Source organism: Zophobas morio, unplaced genomic scaffold (genome assembly GCF_036711695.1).
Source record: "Zophobas morio isolate AGI-343-1 ecotype UQ-CSIRO unplaced genomic scaffold, CSIRO_AGI_Zmor_V1 ptg000011l, whole genome shotgun sequence".
Lineage (NCBI taxonomy): Eukaryota > Metazoa > Arthropoda > Insecta > Coleoptera > Tenebrionidae > Zophobas > Zophobas morio.
In genome coordinates this window covers 13,447,243-13,472,030 of record NW_026972116.1, presented here as the reverse complement: position 1 = coordinate 13,472,030, position 24,788 = coordinate 13,447,243, and the positions used below count along the sequence as shown (strand labels likewise).

Genomic DNA, 24,788 nt, shown 5'->3' with positions numbered 1-24,788 from the left:
TTATCCTCCAGACTAAGATGCTATGCAATATATTAGCTCTTAAATGCTTCTTGAACCACTTTGCCGCATATTCACAATTGTTTGTAAAACTTTTTCGATCGTGGATTTGTACATGCAATAACCAAAATCTGAACAGATTCAGATTTTCATTACACGAGAAGGGTCAAATCTGGCCATCCAGCAACATTAAAAACACATTTGATCAGGCCAACTTCCGATCAGAAGAGAAATCGTAAAATTATATCGCATGCGTCTGCCAGTAATTTTAATGAAAACCGCCTTTGCGTGTAATAAAAATCGTCGAAAAAGCAAAAGCGGCATTAATATCGTGTGTTTACCAACGACGAAATGTACATCTGCGATGAGTCGCAGATATATTTTCTTGTTTGGAACATGAGATCTTGTATTCAGACTTCGATCGCCCATAAGCTTGAAATTAAAATAGTCCCAAAGGGCTGGCTATAAAGTTACTCTTTTATCGACTCAAGCTCCAAGCTTAAACAGGACAGTAATTGCATAACCGCAAAACTAATTTTATTTTAAACGCACTTCTATTCCACTTTGATCGTATCGGATCGAAACCCGTCTGTGTGGGCGTAAGTTTTTCTTTCCACGGATGAAATTTTCCGGAAACAGTTTAGAAACGAATTCGTTCGCTCCGGAAATTTTAAATGACAGTTTATGGGACGAGTACTTTTTTAATAAATTGGCATGTCTGTGTTCAAGACATGCTAGAAACGCAGATTGTTATGGAGGTAATAACATTATTTAGAGATCAGAGTGTTCTTTTTCTGCTGAACGATGCCTGAGGAAATTTAATATTCGACACAGCAGGTACTTCTTTCTAAAGGCGCCCGACTAATATCTTCGAAAGTTTTATTTTCTAGAAAGATTGCAAGCGTTCATATTAAATTGGATTTGGGTCGAGCGTTAATTATTGGGTGGACGTTTTGTCTGGGAATAAATACGAGGAACGGATAACGAGCAATTCAGCAATGAATGAAAAGAGAAATCGACTTGGAAGTCGGAGGTGTTTGATTATCTGATTTCTGTTTTATTACAAACACCAAAAAATATGTGCGTTTCTAAAACAAAAACTCTTCCGTTTTTTGTTTATCTTGTGGAAATTATCTCAGTAACCTAAATAAATAACTTTTCATTTCTTCATTGAATAAACACATCTTTTTTTAATTCCGCCCACTTATATAAAAGCATTTTTCCCGTTCCGATGGAACGTGATGTGCACTAAAGCTCGTAGAACGCGTGTTTGATAAAGGAGTGAAACTAAATCCCATCAACAAGAATCCTCTTTCTGCCTTTAAGCCACGCGGAAAATTTAATTTTCTATTGCCTCAAGTTTTGTAGTGTAATTTTATTCAATCCAACTATTCGCCGCGTACGAAAAACCCTTCGGTATTTTAATTCGCGAATAATTAACCTGATAAACTCACTTTACACCCCCGTGAAAATATCAAAAAATAAAAACTGTTTTCTTTTCATCAAAAAGAGCCTCCAGCTTTTTCCACGTCGATATGATGGATTTTCCGAGGCGAAAAACTTCCGTCGTAAATTCGAGCTCTCATATATTCTTATCGAACTCGTTCTGCAATCTGTTGCCGCGCTGCACATCGTCATATGACCACCTCCAATGCTTTTATTACGGTCCTGTCTGATTAGATTGACACTCCTAGTAGGCAACAATCCAACAGCGGAGACTGATTTAATTCCGACATTCCTAAACTTCGGACACTCCGTATTTTTCGATTGATTGAGCGCCAATGTACCGAAAATGCTTTTGTTTTTCTGTTATTGGTTCGAAGTGGTTTCCTTTGGAGGCGAATAGATGCCCTAAATAACACTTTCGATGCTACGCGCTCACCAGCAGTAAATTAATAACAATACTAATAACCGAACCGTTGCTTGTCATGGAACGAGTTTTTGTTTTCGGAGATTCGTTTTATTTCGGGTAATAACAAGGCAATAGCGTCATTTGTTTTCTCGTAAGCGGAACTGCCCTTAAAGCATTCTTGTCTAATAGTTAATCATTATACAGTATAAACATGGCTGGAGTAGTCGTTTTCTGTAATGGAGGCTGAGCCAATAGTTTCCTAAATAAACAAAATAACAATGAAACGTGTTTATGGTATTTGGAAAGTATCTGGAGTAGATAATCGCATCAAAGTTTAGACGTGCGGTCAAAACTGACACCGGAACGAATATTACTTGTGAGCTAGAATGTGTGCACTCAATTTATCCTTAGATTTAATTATAGCTACAACTACACGAGAACCAGAGGGTTCTAGTTAACAGATCGCAAACTAATGTGTACAAAATTCAAACTTTCAGCTCCGACTTTTTATTATTTCCACTTGGAAGAGTCTACCAACAAGACTCGATGCTAAATCAACATCTGGTTCTAGCAAAGTCGTAATATGACAGCGACACCTGACCAAACTGTGCTGTTAAAAAAACATAAAGTAAGAAAATATTAAAAAGCAAACTATGCATTAGTCAAAGACAAATTCGATAATTATACCTTCTCAAACTTGACTCTAACAACAGCTTGTTTTTGCACAGTGTGCCATTCTACGATTTTGATCGCGTTTCGTACAGGTATTCCTTGTCAAGCATCTGCACAACGCCGTACACGTGTAAGAGCACCTTAACCGCAATTACTCTAATAGAAAGTTAACTCACGTAAAAATTTTTAAAGAAGATATTAACTCGTTTCGGAATCGATTAGCGACATTTAGAGTCTTAAGTAATTCACGGCGCCCACGGAGTCAACAAGCACGAATTTTAACACAGAATTAATTTACTCTTAGCTCGATCAAATTTTAAAGTTGCATTTAAAATTCTTGTACATCAAATTCCAAACTGATAAATTTCGAACTTGCATGAAGTTGTATATCCCAAGCTAACCTCTCATATAAATTATTTAACAGCATTCATTTACTTTACCCTAAGGGCTGTGTAGAATAAATTTACATTTCATCAATACTAAACATCAACAAAACAACGACAGTGAAAACATTTTAAATTTTCAATGGAACAAATGGTACAAATTTGCTGTTACACTTCCCCATATTATCAACACCGCGTTGAAGCATTCTGCTCTTTTATTCATGTGAAAATTACGAAACAAAGCCTGATATATTTGCCACGGGGTATAGAAACAATGGCAGTATTGTGGTAATGGAAGCTTCATAGGAAAGAAAAAAATAACATCACTCTAGAACATTTAATTAGAGAAAGACGGGCAAGGGTAAACGGTGATGTTTTCCGACCGCATTATTAGAATTAAATTTAATATTTCGCAACAAAAAAGACAGAGTTCACTTACGCCGGAAAAAATTCATGTTTTCCTCCGTTCTTAGAGCGAGAACTAATTCTGTTCCTAAACATAATACCATGTTCGTCTGAGTCAATATTAGTGTTAACTTCGCCCCTACAATAACACAGGTAAAATGATTAAAATGCCGATAGTAATGCAGTAACCCCGCAATAACATCACCCTCGGAATAGATGAACAGCCATATTGTTATTAATATAAGCACCCTAAAGCTGTTACAAGCTGCATTTGCATTTCTGTTTCTGAAACGTGAGCAGTGCATCTGGTTGTTGTTGCATTGCTACGTACTGATTTCAACCACAATGGTTAGAGCTAACCTCAAAGGAATCTCGCCTGTGTGGATAGATCCAGGCGCCCTTTTTCGCAAATACAACTAGCTAAATGGCCAATTATTTTCAAATTAAGTTTATGAAGGCAGGTAATAATTAATACAGTTTAACGAGTTGCCTCGGCGAGCTGAGAATGCATGCGGTGCCGTCATCCATCACATTAGAATTATTTAATTTACCAGGAAAGAGCAATCAAAAATAGAACGGTCAGGCAAGCATTGCTGCGGTCTGTCTCGTTGAAAATTTAAAGGCGGAAAGTATCGATTCATTGGATAACGTGTTACAACCGAACCATAAATAAAATAGGAAGTATTGTCTTGTAGTGGAGGTAAAAATAACTGGGTTAATTTTGATTGAGGCGGCTATTTTTACGTGATGATGGATGGCTATGTGGGTAATTAGTTCAAGATGTTTTGGGGCTAATGAACCAGAAAAACGTTCGATTATACAAACACTTGGGGTGTTTTAATGTCTTGTTTTAATCTTCTGGCAAGTCGCCGCTCCACTAACAGTTTCAGGTGTAACATAAACTTTTTAAACGGAGCGACACAATGCAGAATTTAGAGACTATGTATAAAAGATTTCGTTTTACACATTTACGCCCGACTGACTGTGGTACCGCTAATTGCCGAAACCGCATTTGGTAAACACTGTTCCGATAAAGAGACGTTTGAATTTGAACCTTCTACTCGTAAAATTTTACAAAATGATGACATTGTGATTAGCGTAAGGCGCAATTAGGATGTGATGAACCCGCACTGCGAATATATTTAGACAAAAAAATTTAAACGGTAATTTTCCTCATGAAAAAGCTCTTTCAGAGTTATTTTTAATAACAGTCTTGTCAAACTACTCCCAAAAACATACTCCCGCTTAACAAAAAACGTTGTCTTTGTTTGAAATAACGACGTATTAAATAAGTTACGAAATAGATGTTAGAATTATTATTATTAGTCTACTATTAAAAATTAAGCGCAGTAGAAGTTCAAAGGCCACTCCAATCAGAAATATTGGAAGATTTCGAATCAACAAAATCACGCCGTGGTGTACAACATCAAAAAACCTACAAACTTCATTCATTATTTACCGTTTCATCGAAAGTTCCGCACACTTCATTTTTTGTTCGAATTCGTGAGTTGTCGGCCGACATGGCCATCGCTGAAGCCTGAATTGGCTTACATTTTCTTGTTTCTGTTTCATGAACGGAATATCGAGGCCTACATAATCGACAAAAATTAATTCTCTTCTATTTCTGTTCCTTCAGAGCATTCCTATTCACTGTTTTAATTAACGCGGCCGAAAATTAATCGAAAAACATATTCGGCTTGATTGCGATCAGGACACTGAATGCTTTTTTAATGGAAAACACCTGAAAGCGTTACATTTGATGCCTGCTGTTTTAATGATGAAAAATATTTAACTGTCGCACCGTGACATCAAAGTAAAAACGTGACATCCCTCGGATCAAAATATCGACCATGACGACATCATCAACGTCAATAATAAATTTTCGTACGGGGAAAAATCCACTTTCTTGCCATCTTAATCCCGAATGTGTCTTAGAACGTGCACTTACTAATGAAATTGAATTCAGAATCGGAAATCGACTATAAATTTTCTTGTTCATTTCCTGCTAGAGATATAGGTTGGGCAATATGGGGAGAGAGCGTTCCATCAATCTGCGAAGAATAGAATTTGCGTTGCGTTTCCATCATTCTTTGGTCGTTTTATCACCGACATACAAGTATAGACAAAGTTTATATTGAGTTATGAGAATAAATCTAAGCAGTTATGCAATTACAACGTAGCGAGGACCTCGAAGGCATAAGCAACTTCAGCGAACGCCTTTGGCTGTCTTTTTACTTTCTGCTTGCTCTCCTCGAGGGTATTATGTGTTTTGCTCAGTTTTACTGATTGAAATTTATTGAAGTGAATAGTGGCAGAACTATCTTCAGGAATTTCAAATGACGTCTATATTGCCTCAGTAAGAGTTTCGGAGTAGTTGGAACGCTTTCGAAAATCGTGTTTCGCAGGAAGTTGAACGAACTCGCAACTAACCTATCAGTTCATTACTAAATAACGTTTTGAAATCTGGTTAATAGGTTCGGCTCACATGAAATCGTAGATTTATGTTGTGTTAAAATAATAATCAGATCAGAAATGCACAAACAAATGTTCATCCGAAAGAATAACTGTTAATCAATAGAACACAACCCGCAGCGATTTTCGGTCAACGGTTACCAAATAGCTCGTTCGTTCTTGGCGCGATTTATTCCCTCAAAGTCGGAGCGAAGTATGAATAATTTCATTTTTATCCAATAGATTTCGCGGATATAAAATATTTACGGTTTTACATATTCCCAGCTGGCGACGTCAAACGGCGTCGCGTAAGCCTCGAAAGGTCAAAAAGTTGATTTCTCCACTCAAAACTTTGCACTTGTCCAATCAATAAAAACCGCGAAAGCAGATGAAGGCGACGGGTAATCAAAGAAGCATTATTCATGACATCGGTTCCACAATCAAATCCCATTCAAACTAAAATTTAGGCCGCCGCATCGGTCTCCGATGTGGCCTATTCATTTTGGCGCTTTCATGCCGGAAAACGGCGCAAATATCACGAATTTATGTGGGGTTGTTGCTTATTTATCCTTTAAATTAGCCATGAAATATATTTCATCACACGAGAGTTCTATGTAAATTTTACCTGATAAATTGCAAGATAGCTCATGTTAACATGTTCAGGCAGACAGGGTTCCTGGTTCATAGCCCAGCTTTTTTCGAATAAGTTCTTATTAAAAATGTTATTTACTGCTTGCACGTTGGGAATATGAGCCGACGCAAACTTTATTTAGGGACTCGATTATGATTGATGAGGGAGGATTTTATGATTTGATTAGCATTTCCAAAAGTATAATTTCGCATTAGACCCGTCGAATTGAATTCTTCGCGGATGCTCTCTTTAGAGATTCAGGAATCGTCCGCTTGTTATCTCCGAAGGGAACAATTCTTAATTTTTTATTCATTTGTAGTTTGGCTCTAAATGTTCGTACGGCGAGTCGCTTAAACGCCGATTTTCTAGTCACGAAGACGTCTTATTTAAGAAGTTGCAGATCTAGTGTCTGAGGATTAGAAAGCTAAAACCGGCTTCATCGCGAAGATAATTTAAATTTGCATTGTTCCGAACTCTGCCCGAAGTATCGTAAATACGCGCCGGTACGAAAAATTCTTAATATCTCGATTTTATGGATAACGATCAAGTTGCAGCTGCGGTGAGTTTAATAGCTGAACTTTTAATCAATTTTTGCTGGTAAGATTTTAATCTGGTCGGATTGCAAGAGATTTATGCCTCTCGTGCTGAATTTTTAAGCAGATTAGCATTCTCGTTTTGTTTGCAGCACACTATCTCTGGAGGGAAGTCATTAAATCGTGCAATTGTTGCCGCGTTCGCTGTCCAGAATCACGATTGATGGCCTCATTTGCTGTCCGATGATGTCCCAAATTTACAAACCAATAACTTACACTTGTTCTACCTTGGGGAGAATCCAATTTGGCGCTCGAATCGCTGCCTAGACGAGATTTGCAAGTTTTTACTGTCACAATCTCCGGTGTGGAATCTTGTTTACATTTTGCATGGACCGATTCTATGGTCGAATACACAAGCGCCACAGTCGCCTGATTTAGATGTTAGGCCTTACGTATTGAGGGGCTTCGACTTTGCATATATCTGTCTAGGGCCAGATTGGTTTTGAATTTTATTGGCTCGTACGCCACGCTACATCCGCTTCTATCGCTGATCCTGAGACGTTTTACCCTACTGACTTACATCGCTTCCTTCGGTTACAACGCGCATTTGCTGCTTCGATATCTAAACACTCCACTGCAAAACACCCCGCCGAGTCTAACAAAACGGGAAACGACGCTATCGCTTCGACAAATCAACCTGTTCTACAACGGTTCAACACGGCCTCGTGCTATCAGTGTTTCTTTAAAACCGATCAGATCCCTCTCGGTACTGGGACACACCAATACAGATCTACAATTAATGTTTGTATCCAAACCGAGGACAAAAATCTGCCGCACTATTATTCTTCGTACAGTTACTTCGACAGCGTTAGTTCCGTTAAACAACAACTCGAATACCTTATCAAAGCAGAAAATGTTTCGATATATACACACTTATTATCCGTAATTTTAGAATTACAGTAATTAAGTTAACAACTTCTTAGTATATTCCTAGTACTGTTAGATGTTCAGTCTAATGAAAATATTTTGTCAAGGAATTTCATAACATCCAAACACACGAACAGTACGTTTCGCAAATGTTCACTATTAAACTATTCCTTACTGTAAATTTCACGAAGTTGTCTGCTTTGCGAAGTGGTTTTGAGGTTTGGAATAATCCGATGGGAACTCTTACTTCCAAAAATACAACAAGTAATTTTCATTTGTTTCTTACGTGTATAGAGAACGAGATATGTAATCTCTAAGCACAAAAGCACGTTCTATGTAGCTGTTAGGCAGCCAGAAACTTAATGTTACTCTGAAACTGAGCGCAAATCTTAGTCTCTCCAACTACAGGTAAAGAAGTGTACCATGCCGACGTTTCAAGTGAATTTTTCTTATTGAAATTTTGAAATGACATCATCCACTTTTTTGTGGGGATGAATATATCAATTTGAGTAGGTACAGTGTAATACTAATAAAAGCAGGTATGTCTTTAATTTAAACTCAATTTGTGAAGCACCTTGTATAAGCAATTCATAATATGTAATAATGCTTATAAGGACGGATTAATAAAATCACAACCCTGAAACATACTATTTTATACAATTTAAGTAAAATTTATTTTCTAAAGTTCTGAAATGACCTCACCAATTTGTTGGAGGAAATGATGAGATAACTTTTAGTTAACGTTTCACCATCTACACGATATTCTTAAAATACATACATGTAAAATTTCACAACAATTAATCCAGTAGTTTCGGAAATGATCTATCTAGTATAATTGCGAACAGGCGGAAGCGCAAGACCTACTTTTGGATTCTCTAGGGGCTTTTAAACGTTGAGAAAAAATTAAATTAGCGAATTCGTGGACAATACCTCGCGTAATAAAAGGCGACCTGCAAAAGGTAAATATTACACAGTTTATTTTAGGGGAAACAGAGGACGGAGGGAAAGATAAATTTTGCGAAGGAACAACGATATATCAACGTACAACTTAGCAAAGGTCTAAATACGAAATAAATTTAATACAAATGCCTTAATAAAAAGTTTCCCAAAGTTTGGGGGCAAGAAGTTCAATAAAGTCTTTCTAGCTTCAGCCATGTGACGCAATATTTACAGCTACTCCATGTCTAAGATACACATTACGTTTCTAATTATACATAATTTCAACCCACAACGTGTTCTCATTAGCCATAATTTATAGACTTTTGTTTTTTCACAAAAAACCTTAAATTCTCAATTCACAATAAACTATTTGTGGAGGTTATAATTTAATTTCTTCAGACAAATCAATTTTTGAATTAAACCCAAAACAGATCACGAAAAAATCATATTTCAAGAATACCAGCAGTCCAATACTGAACTCCGAAAAGGAGGCCACCATGTTTTTCATAGTTCATAAGATGTACAAGAATTTGCATTTTTAATTGCTTTAAATGATTGTAAAAAATGTTGGGTGCCACTGGATTTTATTGCTAGAGCGAGAGCTCAGCGCAGAATTCCAACAGAGTTAATTGAACGAACGTCTGCTTTCTTAGTATTTCACCGTTCATAAAATACGAATATGCAGTTTCCCACTTACATCTGCCTGTCGTCTACTTTCAAACTTGTTGTATACTTAATATTGAAATCATTTTAAAATAGAATTCTTTGAGATGAAATCATCAAATTTTGGTGGGGATGATTAGTCAAATTTTGATTGGCGTTTAACCATCTACATGATATTCCTAATATACATACAAAATTTGGCGACGATACGTTCAGTAGTTTCGAGGATTACGTGTCTAATATAAATCGATACACGCGGTAGACAGACAGACAGATGAAAATGGGAAATCATCTTTTTCGTACTCTAAGGTTCATGAAACGTCAAGAAGGCATAAAATGAATACTATACATCCTTAGCTTAAGCTCGAGAAGTAAAAAAGAAATAAATAAATTTGTACCGACTATCACATTGTAAATTCTACAACGAACATAAATTGCTTAGGCAAAATGAAGGAAAAAAATCCTTCGGTTTGTCAAGCAATGTTGATGAGTAGCGTCTGAAATTTGTTGTTGCCAAAATCTGGTGCCTCGGGTGTGCTTAACCTGATATATTAGAAATTGTTGGAAATTCGACCAAATAGACGACGATTACGTGATAAAACAATAGTACAACACCAACAAAACACCCCGACGTCACAAAACGTGAAGACAATCAAGACAACCATAAACAGTCTTAGTTTTTGTTGATTCCGTAAATTGTAATTTCACTAACAAAAGGCGTCGGTGTTTCGCATCGAGTTCAGAATGTTCGAGATGTTTATTGGCTATAGCTTTCATTTTATAACATCAAATTCGAGTTCTTAACGTGGATGGGTAACTTTTATAATTTTAGTATATTTTTTGTAATTTATTTTTTTCGTTGATAACAGTGCTAAGACTAATTTGTGGACATCATTAAAAAAAGTAGTGAAAAAACTGCAACAATTTTTGATCACGAACTGTTGGAAATTTTTCACATTTAAAGTTGTGTGTGCATCCTTGGATATATATCACGTTATTATCCAATTACAACACAAATTTGACGTTTGAAATTGATTTCAAATTGACCATGGAGTCATATTATCTATTATTTATAACAAGTAATCAACTTCAAACTCTAGTTTTCATTTACAACCTATTTAGGTCAAACTAACTCCAAACGGATTTATTACATAGCATGCGTTATCGTCTAATAAAAAATGGAACATAATTCACTTTCTTTGAAGAAAACCGACAGATCAAATGTTGATTACTATTATAATGAAGCGTACTGTTAGTAGAAATGAAAAATCCACTTAAGAGCTGCCTAGTGGTTTATTAAAAATAAACAGAAAAAAAAAATATGTTCCATATTATCTGCAAAGACGACAGGTTATACATTTCAAGCAACGCGAATGGGGAATGGAAAATTATAACGAAAGAGCAAATATGTAAAAATTAAAAAATACACGGTAAAAAATTCCATTCCCGGTCAACTTTCAAATTATATAAAATTCGCCGAAAAGATTTATTTGGTAGTCAACCGTCCGCGAAAAACGTTAATTATATTACATTACTCTACAATTTAGGGATCAATCGCGTCTACTTAGTGAGGTTATACGAATGTGAACTAAAATCACTTACCTTCATTATCGATGGAGAAAATCCCGATTCCATCGCCGCCCCTTATCGAATACTCGATGTTGCTGTCGCCCCCCGGAGGGTCCGCATCGCTGGCGTTCACCTGCATCACGACCGTCCCCACAGGTTGGTTCTCCTTCACCGTGCCGTTCAACACCAAATCACTAAACTGCGGCGCGTGCATATTTTCGTTCACATCTACCACGTACACCGTGACCGTCGCTTCCGAAGACAACGGCGGATTTCCCTTATCAATAGCGAACGCGATTAAGCTGTGGACTTGCCTCTCTTCAAAATCGAGCGGCTTTGTGGTCCTGATCGTCCCCGATAAGCGATCAATTTTAAATGTACCATCGCTATCGCTATCCTCCAAGGAATACAACACTTCACCATCGCTACCCAGGTCAGGGTCTGAAGCCGTAACCACAGCAACGACGCTTCCTTTCGGTATATCTTCCCGTATCTTGACGGTGTAAGCGGGTAAACTGAATTTCGGGGCGTTGTCATTGATATCGTCGATTGATATTCTGACCAGGGCTTCGGAATACAAAGGCGGATTATCCGGGCCCTTGCCGCCGCCGTCGGTCGCCCTAATTCGCAGCTCGTACAGGTCTCGCCGCTCCCGGTCCAAATTGCTGGCCACGGTGAGCGCACCTGTGAATTTATCCACGGCGAAGTCTTTCGTGTCCGTCACTAGAGAGTAAGTCACTTTCGCGTTGTCCCCGGAGTCTGCGTCGGTCGCGTTCGCCCGGAAGATCACCGTTCCGTTGTGGGCGTTTTCGGTAACTCTGAAACTGGCAAGGGCACGCTCGAACACCGGTTCGTTATCGTTGACGTCGAGGACCGTGATTGGAAGCATTCTAGACGTGGATTTCTGCGGTTTACCCAAATCGTATAGGGTGATGTTGAGGAAGTATTCGGATTCGCGCTCTCGGTCGAGGTAACCGATGACTTTCAGCTCGCCGGAGTCCATGTCCACGCAAAATTGGGAGTGTTTGTCGCCTCCCGAAATCCCGTAGATGAGTTTACCGTTGTAGCCTAGATCTCTGTCGCGGGCTTTCAATTTGACGAGTGTCGTCCCCAAGGCTACCGACTCGTTGACTTTAATTTCGGCCGGGAAGTCGATGAATTCGGGTGATTTCAAGTTCTGTCCGTAGCGTGTGGGCATCATTGGGAATTCTTCTTCGGTTTGAGGCTTGTTGTTATTCTCCGCCGCGGCGAGTACTTCTGTGAGTCTCCTCGCAACCCCCGTGTCCTTGCAATCGAAAGCTCCCGTATCATCACTCAGCAGCCTTCCGCTGGCCAGCGTTCCTCTTTTCGAATTAACAAGTTTAATTTGTACGCGTGCTATATCGGCAAAGTGAGTGCCGTCCGTTGCAGTCACATTAATCTCCCTCTCGTTCACCCTGATGTCGTTCAAATCGCAACTGACCGTTATAGTTCCCGACGTTGCGTCAATACTAAAGCAGCCGTCTTCATTTCCTGACACAATCCTGTAATAAATAATGTTGCCGGCGTCAAAATCAATAGCCGACAATGTGATAATTTCGGAACCTATAGAGACATACCGTGGGATATGACCCACACAATCGACTTTCTCGAACTGCGGCCTGTTGTCGTTTATGTCTTTAACTTTAACAGTTAATTGCATTTCTGTCTGCCGTCTATACGGCAGGCCCCAATCGGACGCCCGCACCCTCAGCACGTACTCGCGCCGCATGCTCTCGTAATCCAAGAGCGCCGCCGTTTTAATAACGCCCGAAAAGTGGTCTATTTCGAAAGGTACTTTGTTAATGTTTGCGATTAAATACGAGATGTACGCGTTCTCCCCTCGGTCCCTGTCTTTCGCGTGGACCGTCGTCACGGCCGTACCCGCCGGCATGTTCTCGTCGATCCACACCGTCACCTCCGGCTTGTCAAAAATCGGGTCGTTGTCGTTGGTGTCCTCCACGTAAATCTTGACTTTCGCGGAAGACTGCTTCCTCGTCCCCGCGTTCCCCTGGTCGATTGCGGAGACCGTGAGGCTGTAAAACTGTTTGCTCTCGGCGTCCAAAGGAACAGCCGTGTACAGCATCCCGGTTTCGGGGTTAATGGTGAACTCCCCCCCTTCGTTGCCCCCTACGATCTCCAGGAACACTTGTGCGTTCCTCCCTTCGTCCGCGTCCGTAACTTTCAGTCTTATTAGGGGAGTGTTGACCGGAGCGGTCTCCGGAACCTTAACCTCGTAGATCTCCTTATTAAATACGGGCGCGTTGTCGTTGAGGTCCGTCAAGTGGACGGGAACAGACTTGTAACTCTCTCTCGGCGGCACTCCGCGATCCACAGCCCTGAGTTTCAACGTGTACCCTTGCGGCGTGCTCTCTCTATCCAATAGCTTAAGCACCTCTATGTTGAATTCACCCTTTTGTTTCGTTGGACGGATGCGAAAGTGCCCGTCGGGGTCCCCATCCACGATCTCCAGACTTTTGATTTCGCCGTGGATACCTCCGTCTTTGTCCGAAACGTTGACGATGGCGAAGATGTCCGCGTTGGAGTTTTCCACGATTTGAGGGTGGTGGCGAATGCGGATTTCGGGGGCGAAAAAGTTCACTTTTTTCACGCGGATGCGCACCTTCGCCTTACTCACCATACCCGAGCCTTGTCTGAACACGCCGCCGCGGTCTTGGCCCAAGACGGTCAGCTCGTGGTAGGTTCCCTCGTTGTACCTGACAAACAAGACATTGTAAGTATATAAATGTATATTATGTATATATCCAAAGATGCAACATAAAATTATTCTTATCCCTAAGTTATAGAATCGTAATTTGTATTTTCTGTTCATCCAAATATCGGTCAAACAAGCAAGGAAATAAGTTTTCCCATTGAAATCAAAACCATTTAGAACGCAAAAGTAAGAATATATGTCCCCGTTGAACGTTATCTCACAATTTTCTACTTCAGCGTTGAAAAACATGAATTTTACTTTCGCGAACCCTAAGACCACTTTATCCTAGTTTTTTTTAAAAACGGAATGACAATATGAAGAAAGTCCTTTAAGACGAAGAAAAATATTCAGAAAACAAATGAAAAATGCAAAAACCGGACAAAAAAAATACTAAAAGAAAGAATATAAAATGCAATCGATATATACCGCAAGTTCAATAGTTTAAAAAATCAAAAGAAAAGTAAATAGGAATATACAAAAACAAAAGCACAATAGCGACAGCTACTAAAAGAAAAGTAGATCAACACGAAACATTGGTCTCATATTATTAGACAGAATTTCCCTCGCCTCTTAGGTACTAATCAAACAAATCCAGTTTTTTTGAAAAAAAAAAAATAATACCAGTACAGTACAAAAAAAAGTGTCCTATGCCGAATCTGATCGAATGTGCGACCTACGACAAATTTTCATTTTTTGCGAAAATGTTCATGCCAAGGGTAAAACTCAATATATACAGGAGTATCTTTTATAGAATTTTAATACCATTTTCCATGCAAAATTTTGAGGTAACGTAGTTAAATTGTTGCTGGCAATGATAAGATAAATTTTGGTTAACATTCTGCTATGTATCTAGGTACACGATATTCCTAAAAATACATCTAAAATACAGACAACACGAAAAATCGAAAAACTGAAATATCAAAAAAACGAGAAATCGAGAAATTACAAAACTTAGAATTCAAAAAAAAACCTGAGAAATCAAAAAATTGAAAAATCCCAGATCTGACATGAAAATCGAAAAACTGAAAAATCGATAAATTGAAAAATCTAGAAATCGAAAAGCCGACAAATCGATAAACCGAGAAGTCGAAAAACTGAAATACCGAAAAATTAAAAAATTCACACATTGACACATCGAAACATGAGAAGATCGAGAAATCGATAAATTGAAATATTGAGAAATCGAAATTGTCCAAAATCGACAATTAAAAATTGGAAAATTTAAATTTGAAAAAGAACAAAAAATCTGAAAATTGAATAAACGAAACGTCAAAATCACGATAAATGGAAAAATCGAAAAGTTGACAAACTGAAAAACGAAAAATTGAAAAACATCAAAAATTCAGAAGTCGAAAAATCGAAGGAACGAGAACACTGAAGAATCGAAAAAATGAAAAATCAAGAAATCTAGAATTTAAAGCGAAATAATATTGAAAAATCCCAAAACTGAAATATCGAAAATTTAAAAAATAAAAAACTGAAAAATCAAAAACCTGGAAAATCGAAAAAATCAAGAAGTGAAAAACTGAAAAATCGAAAGTCGAGAAATCGAACCTCGAGACAAATCAAGAATTGGGTAAATAAAAAAATCGAGAAATCGAAAAGTTGAAAATTTGATTAATCAAGAAATCTAAAAATTGAGAATTCAGAAACGCCAAAAATAAAAAAAAACGAAGGAATCGAAAAATGAGAAACCAAGAAATCGAAAAATTGAAACAACGAAAAATTAAAAAATTCACACATCGACAAATCGAAACATGAGAAGATTGAGAAATCGAAAAACTGAGAAATCAAAATTACCCAAAATCCACAAATTAAAAATTGGAAAATTTAAAATTGAAAAAGAACAAAAATCTGAAAATTGAGTAATTTAAAGGAAGAAAACGAAAAATTGAAGAACCCGAACATCAAAAACTCAGAAGTCGAAAAATCGAAGGGAACGAGAAATCACAAAATTAAAATATCGAAACACTGAAGATTTGAAAAATTGAAAAATCTAGAAATCTAGAATTTAAAAAATCGAAAAATCGAAACATCGAAAAAACGAAAAATCGCAAAACTGAAATTTCCCAAAACTAAAACATCGAAAATTTAAAAAATCGAAAAATTGAAAAATCTAAGACCTGAGATCCTGAAAAAGTCGAGGAATCGAACCTCGAAAGGTCGACAAATCAAGGATTGGTAAAATAAAAAAATCGAGAAATCGAAAAGTTGAAAAATAAATAATCAGGAAATCGAAAATTTAGAAACGGCAATAATAAAAAAACTAAAGAATCGAAAATTGAAAAACCAAGAAATCAAAAAATTGAAATACCAAAAAATTAAAAAATTTAAACATCGACAAATCGAAACATGAGAAGATCGAAAAATCGATAAATTGAAAACTCGAGAAATTGAAAAATTGAGAAATCGAAATTGCCCAAAACCGATAAACTAAAAATTGAAAAATTTTAAATTGAAAAAGAAAAAAATCTGAAAATTGAATCATCTAAACGTCGAAATTACGATTAATGGAGAAATCGAGAAGTTGACAAACTGAAAAAACGAAAAATTAAAAACCCGAACATCAAAAACTCAGAAGTCAAAAAATTGAGGGAACGAGAAATCGAAAAATTAAAATATCGAAAAACTCAAGAATCGAAAAATTGAAAAGTCCAGAAATCTGGAGTATAAAAAATCGAAACATCGAAAAATTGAAGAAGCGAAAAAATATTGAAAAATCCCAAAACTGAAATTTCGAAAAAGTGAAAAATCCAAAACTCAAAGATCGAAAATGTAAAAAATCAAAAACCTGAGAAACCGAAAAATTTAAGAATTGAAAAACTGAAAAATCGAAAGTCGACAAATCAAGAATTGGGAAAATAAAAAAAATCGAGAAATCCAAAAATCGAAAATTGAGAAACGGCAAAAACTAAACAAAAAACTAAAAACTGTTGTCGGAAAATTAAGAAATCGAAAAATTGTTATAAAATTTTGTTTTTTTTTTTCTATATCTAAAATAAAAATTCAACACGAATTCATCAACCATAAGTTCAGGGCTATGTTAGTTTTGAATATTAAGCAACATTTATTCGACAAAATTTTAAGAACACTCGTGTTGCAATTTCAATGTTAAATTGTAAAGTGCTGTTATGTAATACAATTTTGTATTTTTTTTTTCAAAAATACATACATCTTGATTGGAGATAACGCAATTCCATTTTTGTTGGGGATGATTAGGCAAATTTTGATTAGCGTTTTACCATTTGCATGATATTCCTAACATACAATCGGTATTATTTCAATTTCGGACATTATTTGTCTAATAAAAACAAACACATACGGCGGACAGACGGAAGACAGACGGAAACAGAAGACCTTCTTTTTCGTACTCTACGGGTCATGAAATGTAGATAAAACATGAAGTAGTCAGTCGTCCATGAATGAGGGCAAATAAATAAACCACGGGGATAAACGTATATTATTTTAGAAAATTTAAATAGGATTTACCTAGAGAAATTTTTAAATGACGTTATTAAATTGTTGGTGGGTATGATCAGACAAATTTTATGGGGCGTTTTAGCATTTAAACATTCCTAAAATACACTAAAAATTTCAATCACAGTTTCAGCTTTTATCTGTCTAATATAAACGCCAACAGACGACAAACGAAAATAGGACCTACTTTTTCAGAGGACTCCCATCTTACGCTAAAGACATTATAAATAATGCAAAGAGACGAAATTGTCTCTAGAGTAACGTAGATACAAAAGCGTGCACCTTGAAGATGTAAAACAAGAGTATAGCAAGTAAAATGTCAAAAGGTTAGACATTGGATTATTTAAAAAAAAAAAATAGCAAACAAAAAAAACTTTCCAGATACAGCAGAATTAAGAGGAAAATAATTCAAAAAAAGTTACTGCAGTAAAAACTGATGGGTAAAGACGAGATGGACAGACTATAAAAACAAAAAGTGGAAAAATAATCCGGACAAAAATACTAGAATATTTTGAATGCAAAGAAAACCACAAGAACTTTACCTGAAAATTCAGAACGCAAAAAAACAAGATCAACATGAGATTGATGGAAACGACGCCATTAGAAGTTGTAAGGAAAATTCAGAAAAAAGAGCATCCGTTACAAGATCGCGTTGATAGAAAAAAGTAAGTAGCAATAAATTCTCATGTACTGAAAAAATGCTACCAAGGGACATTATGAGGAAGCAATTTTTATTCTCTTTTATAAATTCATTTAAGTTTCATCGTAAATCAATATACCGTATCTAATATATCAAAACTGCTATCCCAGGTATGTAAAGAAAGTATCATATAAAAAAGTTTCGGGCATTAATTAAGAAGAAATACAATGTTAATGTTACAGATGAACTTTGTTTTCTTACATGAAACATCTTGAAGTTTTCAAAAAACAGTATGTGTTTGAAAGCTGTATATATTACTGCCAAAACTTAAACTGAGCTGGTTTAAAATGAACACATTAATTCTTAAAAATAACCAACTATTTTATAAACATTTACAATTCTGGTGGTTTATTACTTTTAAAAATCACCTGCGTTGTGGCTGTAAGATATACCTATCAATGCGGTTTCAAGATTCTTTCTTATTGTATCGATTAACCAAGTCTGCATACCTCAACGGCCTGCTCAACGAGATCACCCCCGACATGGGGTGAATTGCGAACTTGTCCGTTTCCTCGGCGAAGCTATAATAAATCTCCCCGTTTCTCCCCAGATCCGCGTCCTCCGCAACCACTTTGAGGATACTCTGATGTACGGGCGTGTCTTCGAAAACTGTAGTGTTGTATTCGGTGGGATAAAAGAGAGGGTTGAGATCGTTTGTATCTAGAACGGTAACTACCACAGTAGTGTCCGTCGAGAAGGACACCTTCTGCTTGCCGTCCCTCTTCATCGCGGTGGCGCGCACTTGCAGCACGTACTTGTCTTTGCGTTCGCGGTTCAGCACATCGTTATTGCCCGTTCGAGTCCGAATAAACAAGAAACAGAAATCGCCGATGAGTCGGTCCTCGGCCTTAAAAAACTTGTCCCTGTCTCCGTCCACTATCTTATATCGTACGTCGCTGAGAGCATTCGAGCGCACGTGGATGCCCATACGCTCGGCACCTGGTGCTTGCGTCGCGTAGGTCTTGGCGACGCTGTTCTCGGGGATGCTGACATTGTAGAGGTGCTGCGTGAAGCGGAAGTCCACCTCCGACTCGGCCTGGGTAAGCACGATCACCAGGAGGTAGCAGGCGAAAGCGCTGGGAGACATCTTCTCAGCTCATCTCCATTGCATCTACAACAAAGGGAATTCGTTAAATGCGATTAATATGTTACGTTCTAGGAGGCGAGGCTGAGGCAGCGCGGAATTATTTAGTCAATCTGAAACAACAAATTCCTCCAGGATAAAATAAACTTATTCGAACGGGTTTGTTTGCTGGTATTTGCTAGGATAATTTCCTGCTGCACGGGTGTTTCCTATACATACTGAAATATCATGAAATAATAAAATTGTTTTTGTGAGAACCTGTTACTCGAAAGCTTGCATTATTCATGGGGATGAAATAGTGTCATTGGAGACGTCGAGAAGCTTGAAGGAACACAATTGCTGAGGTTAGTTTCAGCTTCAAAAGGTGTAATGATCAAGGCGCACGTTAATAAATCCACTCAATAATCAAATTCGATCAGAAAGTTGAAGATCTTCTCAGTTTACCAAATTTAAAATCTCGACAATAATTTTAAGAATTTCATATTTCTAAATTGTGTCTAGATATTTATACGATCTTCCTTCACCTTTGAAATACCAAACTGATGGTAATGAGAGTTCAGTGTGAACAGCTTTTTCCACTTTCTTTACGTTTATCAGGACCCAAAATAAGTTTCCTCTTTCCGTCTGTTCGTCTATTTTTAATTTTACATATAAGAATAATTGACCTTAAAATACAATGTGTATAAGTACACCCGAATTTTACGAATTTTTCTAAGAAATTTGATATTCTACGTCTTTGAAATGAAATCGCACATCATCTAAAAGGTGGATTTATACCGTCGTTTCCAAAAAATTTCGGGTAAATGACATTGACATAAAAGTGGTATTCCTATTGCTTTTCATTGATCTATGGGAACCTGATTTGCTCATCTTGCCCGAAACTTTTTGGAAACGACTGGATGCACAAATATTTGTCAAAATATACACAACTGTTGCTAAATAGACAGTTTTATGCACATATGCAATTTACCTCCAGCGACCCGGAAAAAATACGGCTTACATAAAGAAATTATCGGATAAGTCAAAAAACTTTCGGCACATAAAAAGCAGTGGAATCCCAGACATGGTCGTCCTGTGACCTCTCTAGCGACGACTGCTTCGGTTACTGGGGAGGCGGCGACATTGGATTTGTTTTTGAGAATATTTGAAAGAATCTCAGGACCCCTAGTGTTTTAAAAGAATTTTAAAGAATCTAGCGGACTACTTGTGTTTTATTTTGAAAAGATTTTAAGCAATCACTTCTGGTAGTGCCAGGTGTTTGATTTTTAAAAGAATTTTAAAGAATCTAAGGCTACCTTTGAGTTTTATTTATAAAAAATTTGAATAATCTCAGAAGCTCCTGCTGTTTGATTTTTAAAAGAAAGGATTTATAGAATCTCAGAGGCCCCAGCATTCTATTTTTTAAAGGATTGAAAGTATTATTGAAAGAACTGAAAGAATCGAAAGAATCGAAAGAATAGAAAAAATTGAAAGGATTGAAAGAATCGACAGAATTGAACGAACCGAAAGAATTGAAAAAACCGAAAGAATTGAAAGAATTGAAAGAACTGAAAGAACTGAAACAACTGAAACAACTGAAAGAATTGAATTGAAAGAATTGAAAAATTTGGAGAATTCAGAGAATTCAGGAAATTACAAGAACAAAAAAAAATATGTTCGAAAAAATTTTATAGAATCTTAAAACTCTCGATGTTTGATTAAAAAAAATGAATCCGGGGCGCTTGATTGATTATTATTTTTAAAATAATTTTATAAAGTCTCGGAGGCATCTCGTGTTTGATTTTTTAAAGAATTTAAAGAATCTCAGGGGTCGAGTGTTTTGTGTTTAAAGAAATTTACAATAATCTTCAAATCCCTAGTGTTTGATTTTTAAAAAATATCAGACTTTTTTAAAAAACCGTATGACATTGAAAGAATCGAAAAATTGAGAACATTTAGAGAATTTAGAGACTTTAGAGGATTTAGAGGATTTAGAGAATTTAGAAAATTTATGGAATTTAAAGAATTTAGAGAATTTAAAGAATTTAAAGAATTGCAAGAATTAAAAAATTATTTTTGAAAGAATTTTATAGAATATCGAGAGCCTCTTTTATTACATAGTAAAAACAATTTAAAGACCTTGGGGTCTTGATTTTTAAAACACTTTATAAAATCTTAGAACCCTTGATGTTTGATTTAAAAAAAAAAAAATAATCTAGGGCTCTTGAGGCATCTGGTGTTTGATTTTTTAAAGAATTTAAAGAATCTCAGGGGTAGAGTGTCTTATGTTTAAAAAAAATTGGCAATAATGTTCGGATCTCGGGTGTTTGATTTTTAAAAAATATCAGACTTTTTTAAAAAACTGTATAACATTGAAAGAATCGAAAAATTGAGAAAATTTAGAGAATTTAGAGACTTTAGAGGATTTAGACAATTTAGAGAATATAGAGAATTTATGGAATTTAAAGAATTTAGAGAATTTAAAGAATTTAAAGAATTGCAAGAATTAAAAAATTATTTTTGAAAGAATTTTATAGAATATCGAGAGCCTCTTTTATTTCATTGTAAAAACAATTTAAAGATCTTGGGGTCTTGATTTTTAAAACACTTTATAAAATCTTAGAACCCCTGATGTTTGATTTAAAAAAAAATTAAATAAATCTAGGGCTCTTGAGGCATCTGGTGTTTGATTTTTTAAAGAATCTCAGGGGTAGAGTGTCTTATTTTTAAAAAAATTGGCAATAATGTTCGGATCTCTGGTGTTTGAATTTTAAATGATATTAGACTTAAAAACAATTACAACATTGAAAGAATTGAACAATTGAGAAAATTTAGAGAATTTAGAGAAATTAGAGAACTTAAAGAATTTAGAGAATTTAGAGAATTCAAAGGATTCAGATACTAATTCAGAGAATTCAGAGTATTAAGAGGATGCAGAGAATTAAAAAAATCAGAGGATTCAGAGAATCATTCAGAGGATTCAGAAATTCGGGGAATTCAGAGAATCTGTAAAATTTAGAAAATTTATAGAATTTAAAGAATTTAGACAATTTAGAGAATTCAGAGATTTTAGAGAATTTAGAGAATTCAGAGAATTCAAAAAATTTAGAGAATATAGAGAATTGAGAAAATTTTGAGAATTTAGAGAATTGAGAAAATTTAAAGAATTTACCTACAGAATTTAGAATTTAGACAATTTAGAGAATTTACAGAATTTAGAGAATTTTCAGTTTTGAGTTTTGAGAGTTTTGAAAATTTTGAGAGTTTTGAGAATTTATAGAATTTAGAGAATTGAAAGAATTGGGTATAGAACGGTACGTCAAAAGGGAGGTTCTTTACACAAATATATATATATTTAAATATTTACAAATACGTTATAAACTACATACTTTTTTTTGCTGTTACTCGGTTTGGAAGAGAAGGAAGATTATGTAGGATATATTAGCATGAACGAATGAGCACAAAACATAAAATTCTATCTAGAATACTGACTTAATATAACATTATCCAAACGTTTCAGATGCGAGATACTGCTTGTAAAATCTCCATAGATTTTAAGAAATTATGTCCTATATCTGAATTACGGAATTTTCCCTTCAACAATTTTTTATCTCTGTTTACGTTAAAAAATATATAATAAACAATAAAAAGCAAGAAACATGTGACGTCTGAAAATAGTATATTATTAGCCAAGGTTGCAAAGCCAAGCATTCTAGACCGAGCGCAAATTAGAAGCTCTGAAGCGCGAGGTCTAGAAGTGGATTTGCAACCGTGGTTAATATACTATTTTTTTCACTAGTAGAAACCATAAGACAATAAATTGAAAAAATAAACGTTCAATTTTTTGACGCAACATGATTTTGTTTTGATTTCTAATCAAACTTAATCTAAATCTTCAACACAAAGAAAACCGTTTACATTTGTCGCTGAATTAATCATTTTATCTCCCACCGTCTACCAACTACCGTGCGTATACTCAAGTAATGTTAATATCACACATTTATTCATTTTTTAAGAAATAATCACATCAAGTATGGCGTACATAACCTCAATCTTCTTTTTGAACCCGTGGTCGCAAAAGTTGAATTTGCTACCTCTAAACGAGTCGACATTTCCATGCTTCATGGCTGCTAGTGAAAAAATTTCTTTTCGCAAGTACATATTATATTGTAGACTTTTGTATAATAATAAAACTTTACAACCTAAAAGTTAAAAAGCCTACGCACTCCTACTCCGTAAAATCGTAAATTACAGACCCTAGGTCGAAGCTTGGAGATCGCCAAATGCAGAGCAAGGTCATATCTGCTCTACTCTGTAATTTAACTGAGGTGTCCGTAAGGGTCGTTTATAATGACCGAATATTAACTTGTTGCTAGTGTTTGTATGAAGGCTAGTTGAATATCAACATTATGAAATTGTTTTGTCAGCATTTCGCCGAGTAATTGTCTATCCAAGCTTAGCGTATCTGTCACCGATTGACGAGGATCTTTACTGAGGAGGTTGTTCAAGCATCAAGAATATATACAAAGATGACCGTTGGTTTCCACAAAATCAATCAATATCTGCTTGCCGCATTAAGACTTTTGTACGAAAATTTGTTTTAAATTTTTAAGACACCAACAACTAAATCAGTGACGCCAAATGTAAAAAGCTTGCCAACGCCAACTCTGAATCCGAGTGTTATTGAACGCACGACAAAAAATTAATTAGCATTCCCAATACAATAACATTTTCTGAGTGAAACAAAAAACATCAATAAATTCACTTTAAACCACGACTTGTAGCTGATTTTTAAATATTTATGAATTTAACACCAACGGTGTCGCAAGTTTCATATTTCAAGCGACAGAAAATGACTAATTTGTGAAACGGTGAACCGACAAGGTTTCAACCAACATAACGAATCGTGTTTTGACGGATGAATATTTTACAACTAACTGTAAATCTACTTGAAACTAAAACCTTGAGCCAAATGGACGAGAGTTTATCGCAAACAGAAAAGTGCAGCGGTAATCCAGTTTTCTACAGCAGCACGAAAAGCATGTTCTAGACATGTCAAAACCGCACCGTCGAACTACTGAAATTGTATAAAAGTAAGTTTGTTAGGAAATGTGGAAACATGCTAGGCGAATGCGATTTAGAGAAATCAAGCGCTAATATCCATTCCAGACCGATATTACTATCTACTAGTTTTGTCCCCTAAGTATTGTTCGGTTTATCACGGAAGACACTTCAAAATGACACATTTTAGTGTCAACGCTGCCGTTTTCTAGAACTAAATTAATTATATTAACCAATTTCTAAATTAGATGAACAAATTACACTAATGTGTATTCATTTTTAATTAGTCTGAAAAAATTAAAGTAGAAACAAAAACCAGAAAAAGCTGCGAGTAACTAAAAGAGTTTTCAAGAACCTTAAATATCTCCATCATACAATTTTCGTGTAAGCCACTATCTGTGATTTAATTTGCTCGCAAGTCTACGCGGAATCTGTATTGATTTCGAATCAGAGTGCAAAATAACTGTCGAAAGACAGTTCACCTTTCACTCAAACAAAAATCTGGTGCCCTATTTTTTGAATTCATTAGCTTGTTTCTTTCCAATAACAACCACGGTCATTATCCCAACTTTTTCAGAGCCTGGTCTTTTCTCCTTACTTTTTCAATGCCGTTCGTCAGCAAGTTTCGATTCATTAAACTGTTTATACGCCACAGAATATTTCCGTGTTTCTTTATGACGGAACCGCGATTTCGATCTCTTCAGAATGACGCACCGAAGATAAAGAAAAAA

The 24,788-nt window shown here is 36.0% G+C and overlaps 1 protein-coding gene across 6 annotated transcripts in view; it reads right to left on the bottom strand.

Annotated features, from left to right (window-relative positions):
• Kug (kugelei) overlaps positions 1-24,788 on the bottom strand; it is a 418,182-nt gene that overhangs the window by 286,947 nt on the left and 106,447 nt on the right. For all 6 annotated transcript variants that reach the window (XM_064053266.1, XM_064053261.1, XM_064053265.1 and 3 more), the window contains 2 exons: positions 18,383-19,044; positions 11,056-13,757 (listed from right to left, as the gene is read on the bottom strand). In XM_064053266.1, the coding sequence (XP_063909336.1) occupies positions 11,056-13,757; positions 18,383-19,020 (3,340 nt within the window). In that variant the 5' untranslated portion in view covers positions 19,021-19,044. The remainder of the gene's footprint in view (positions 1-11,055; positions 13,758-18,382; positions 19,045-24,788) is intronic.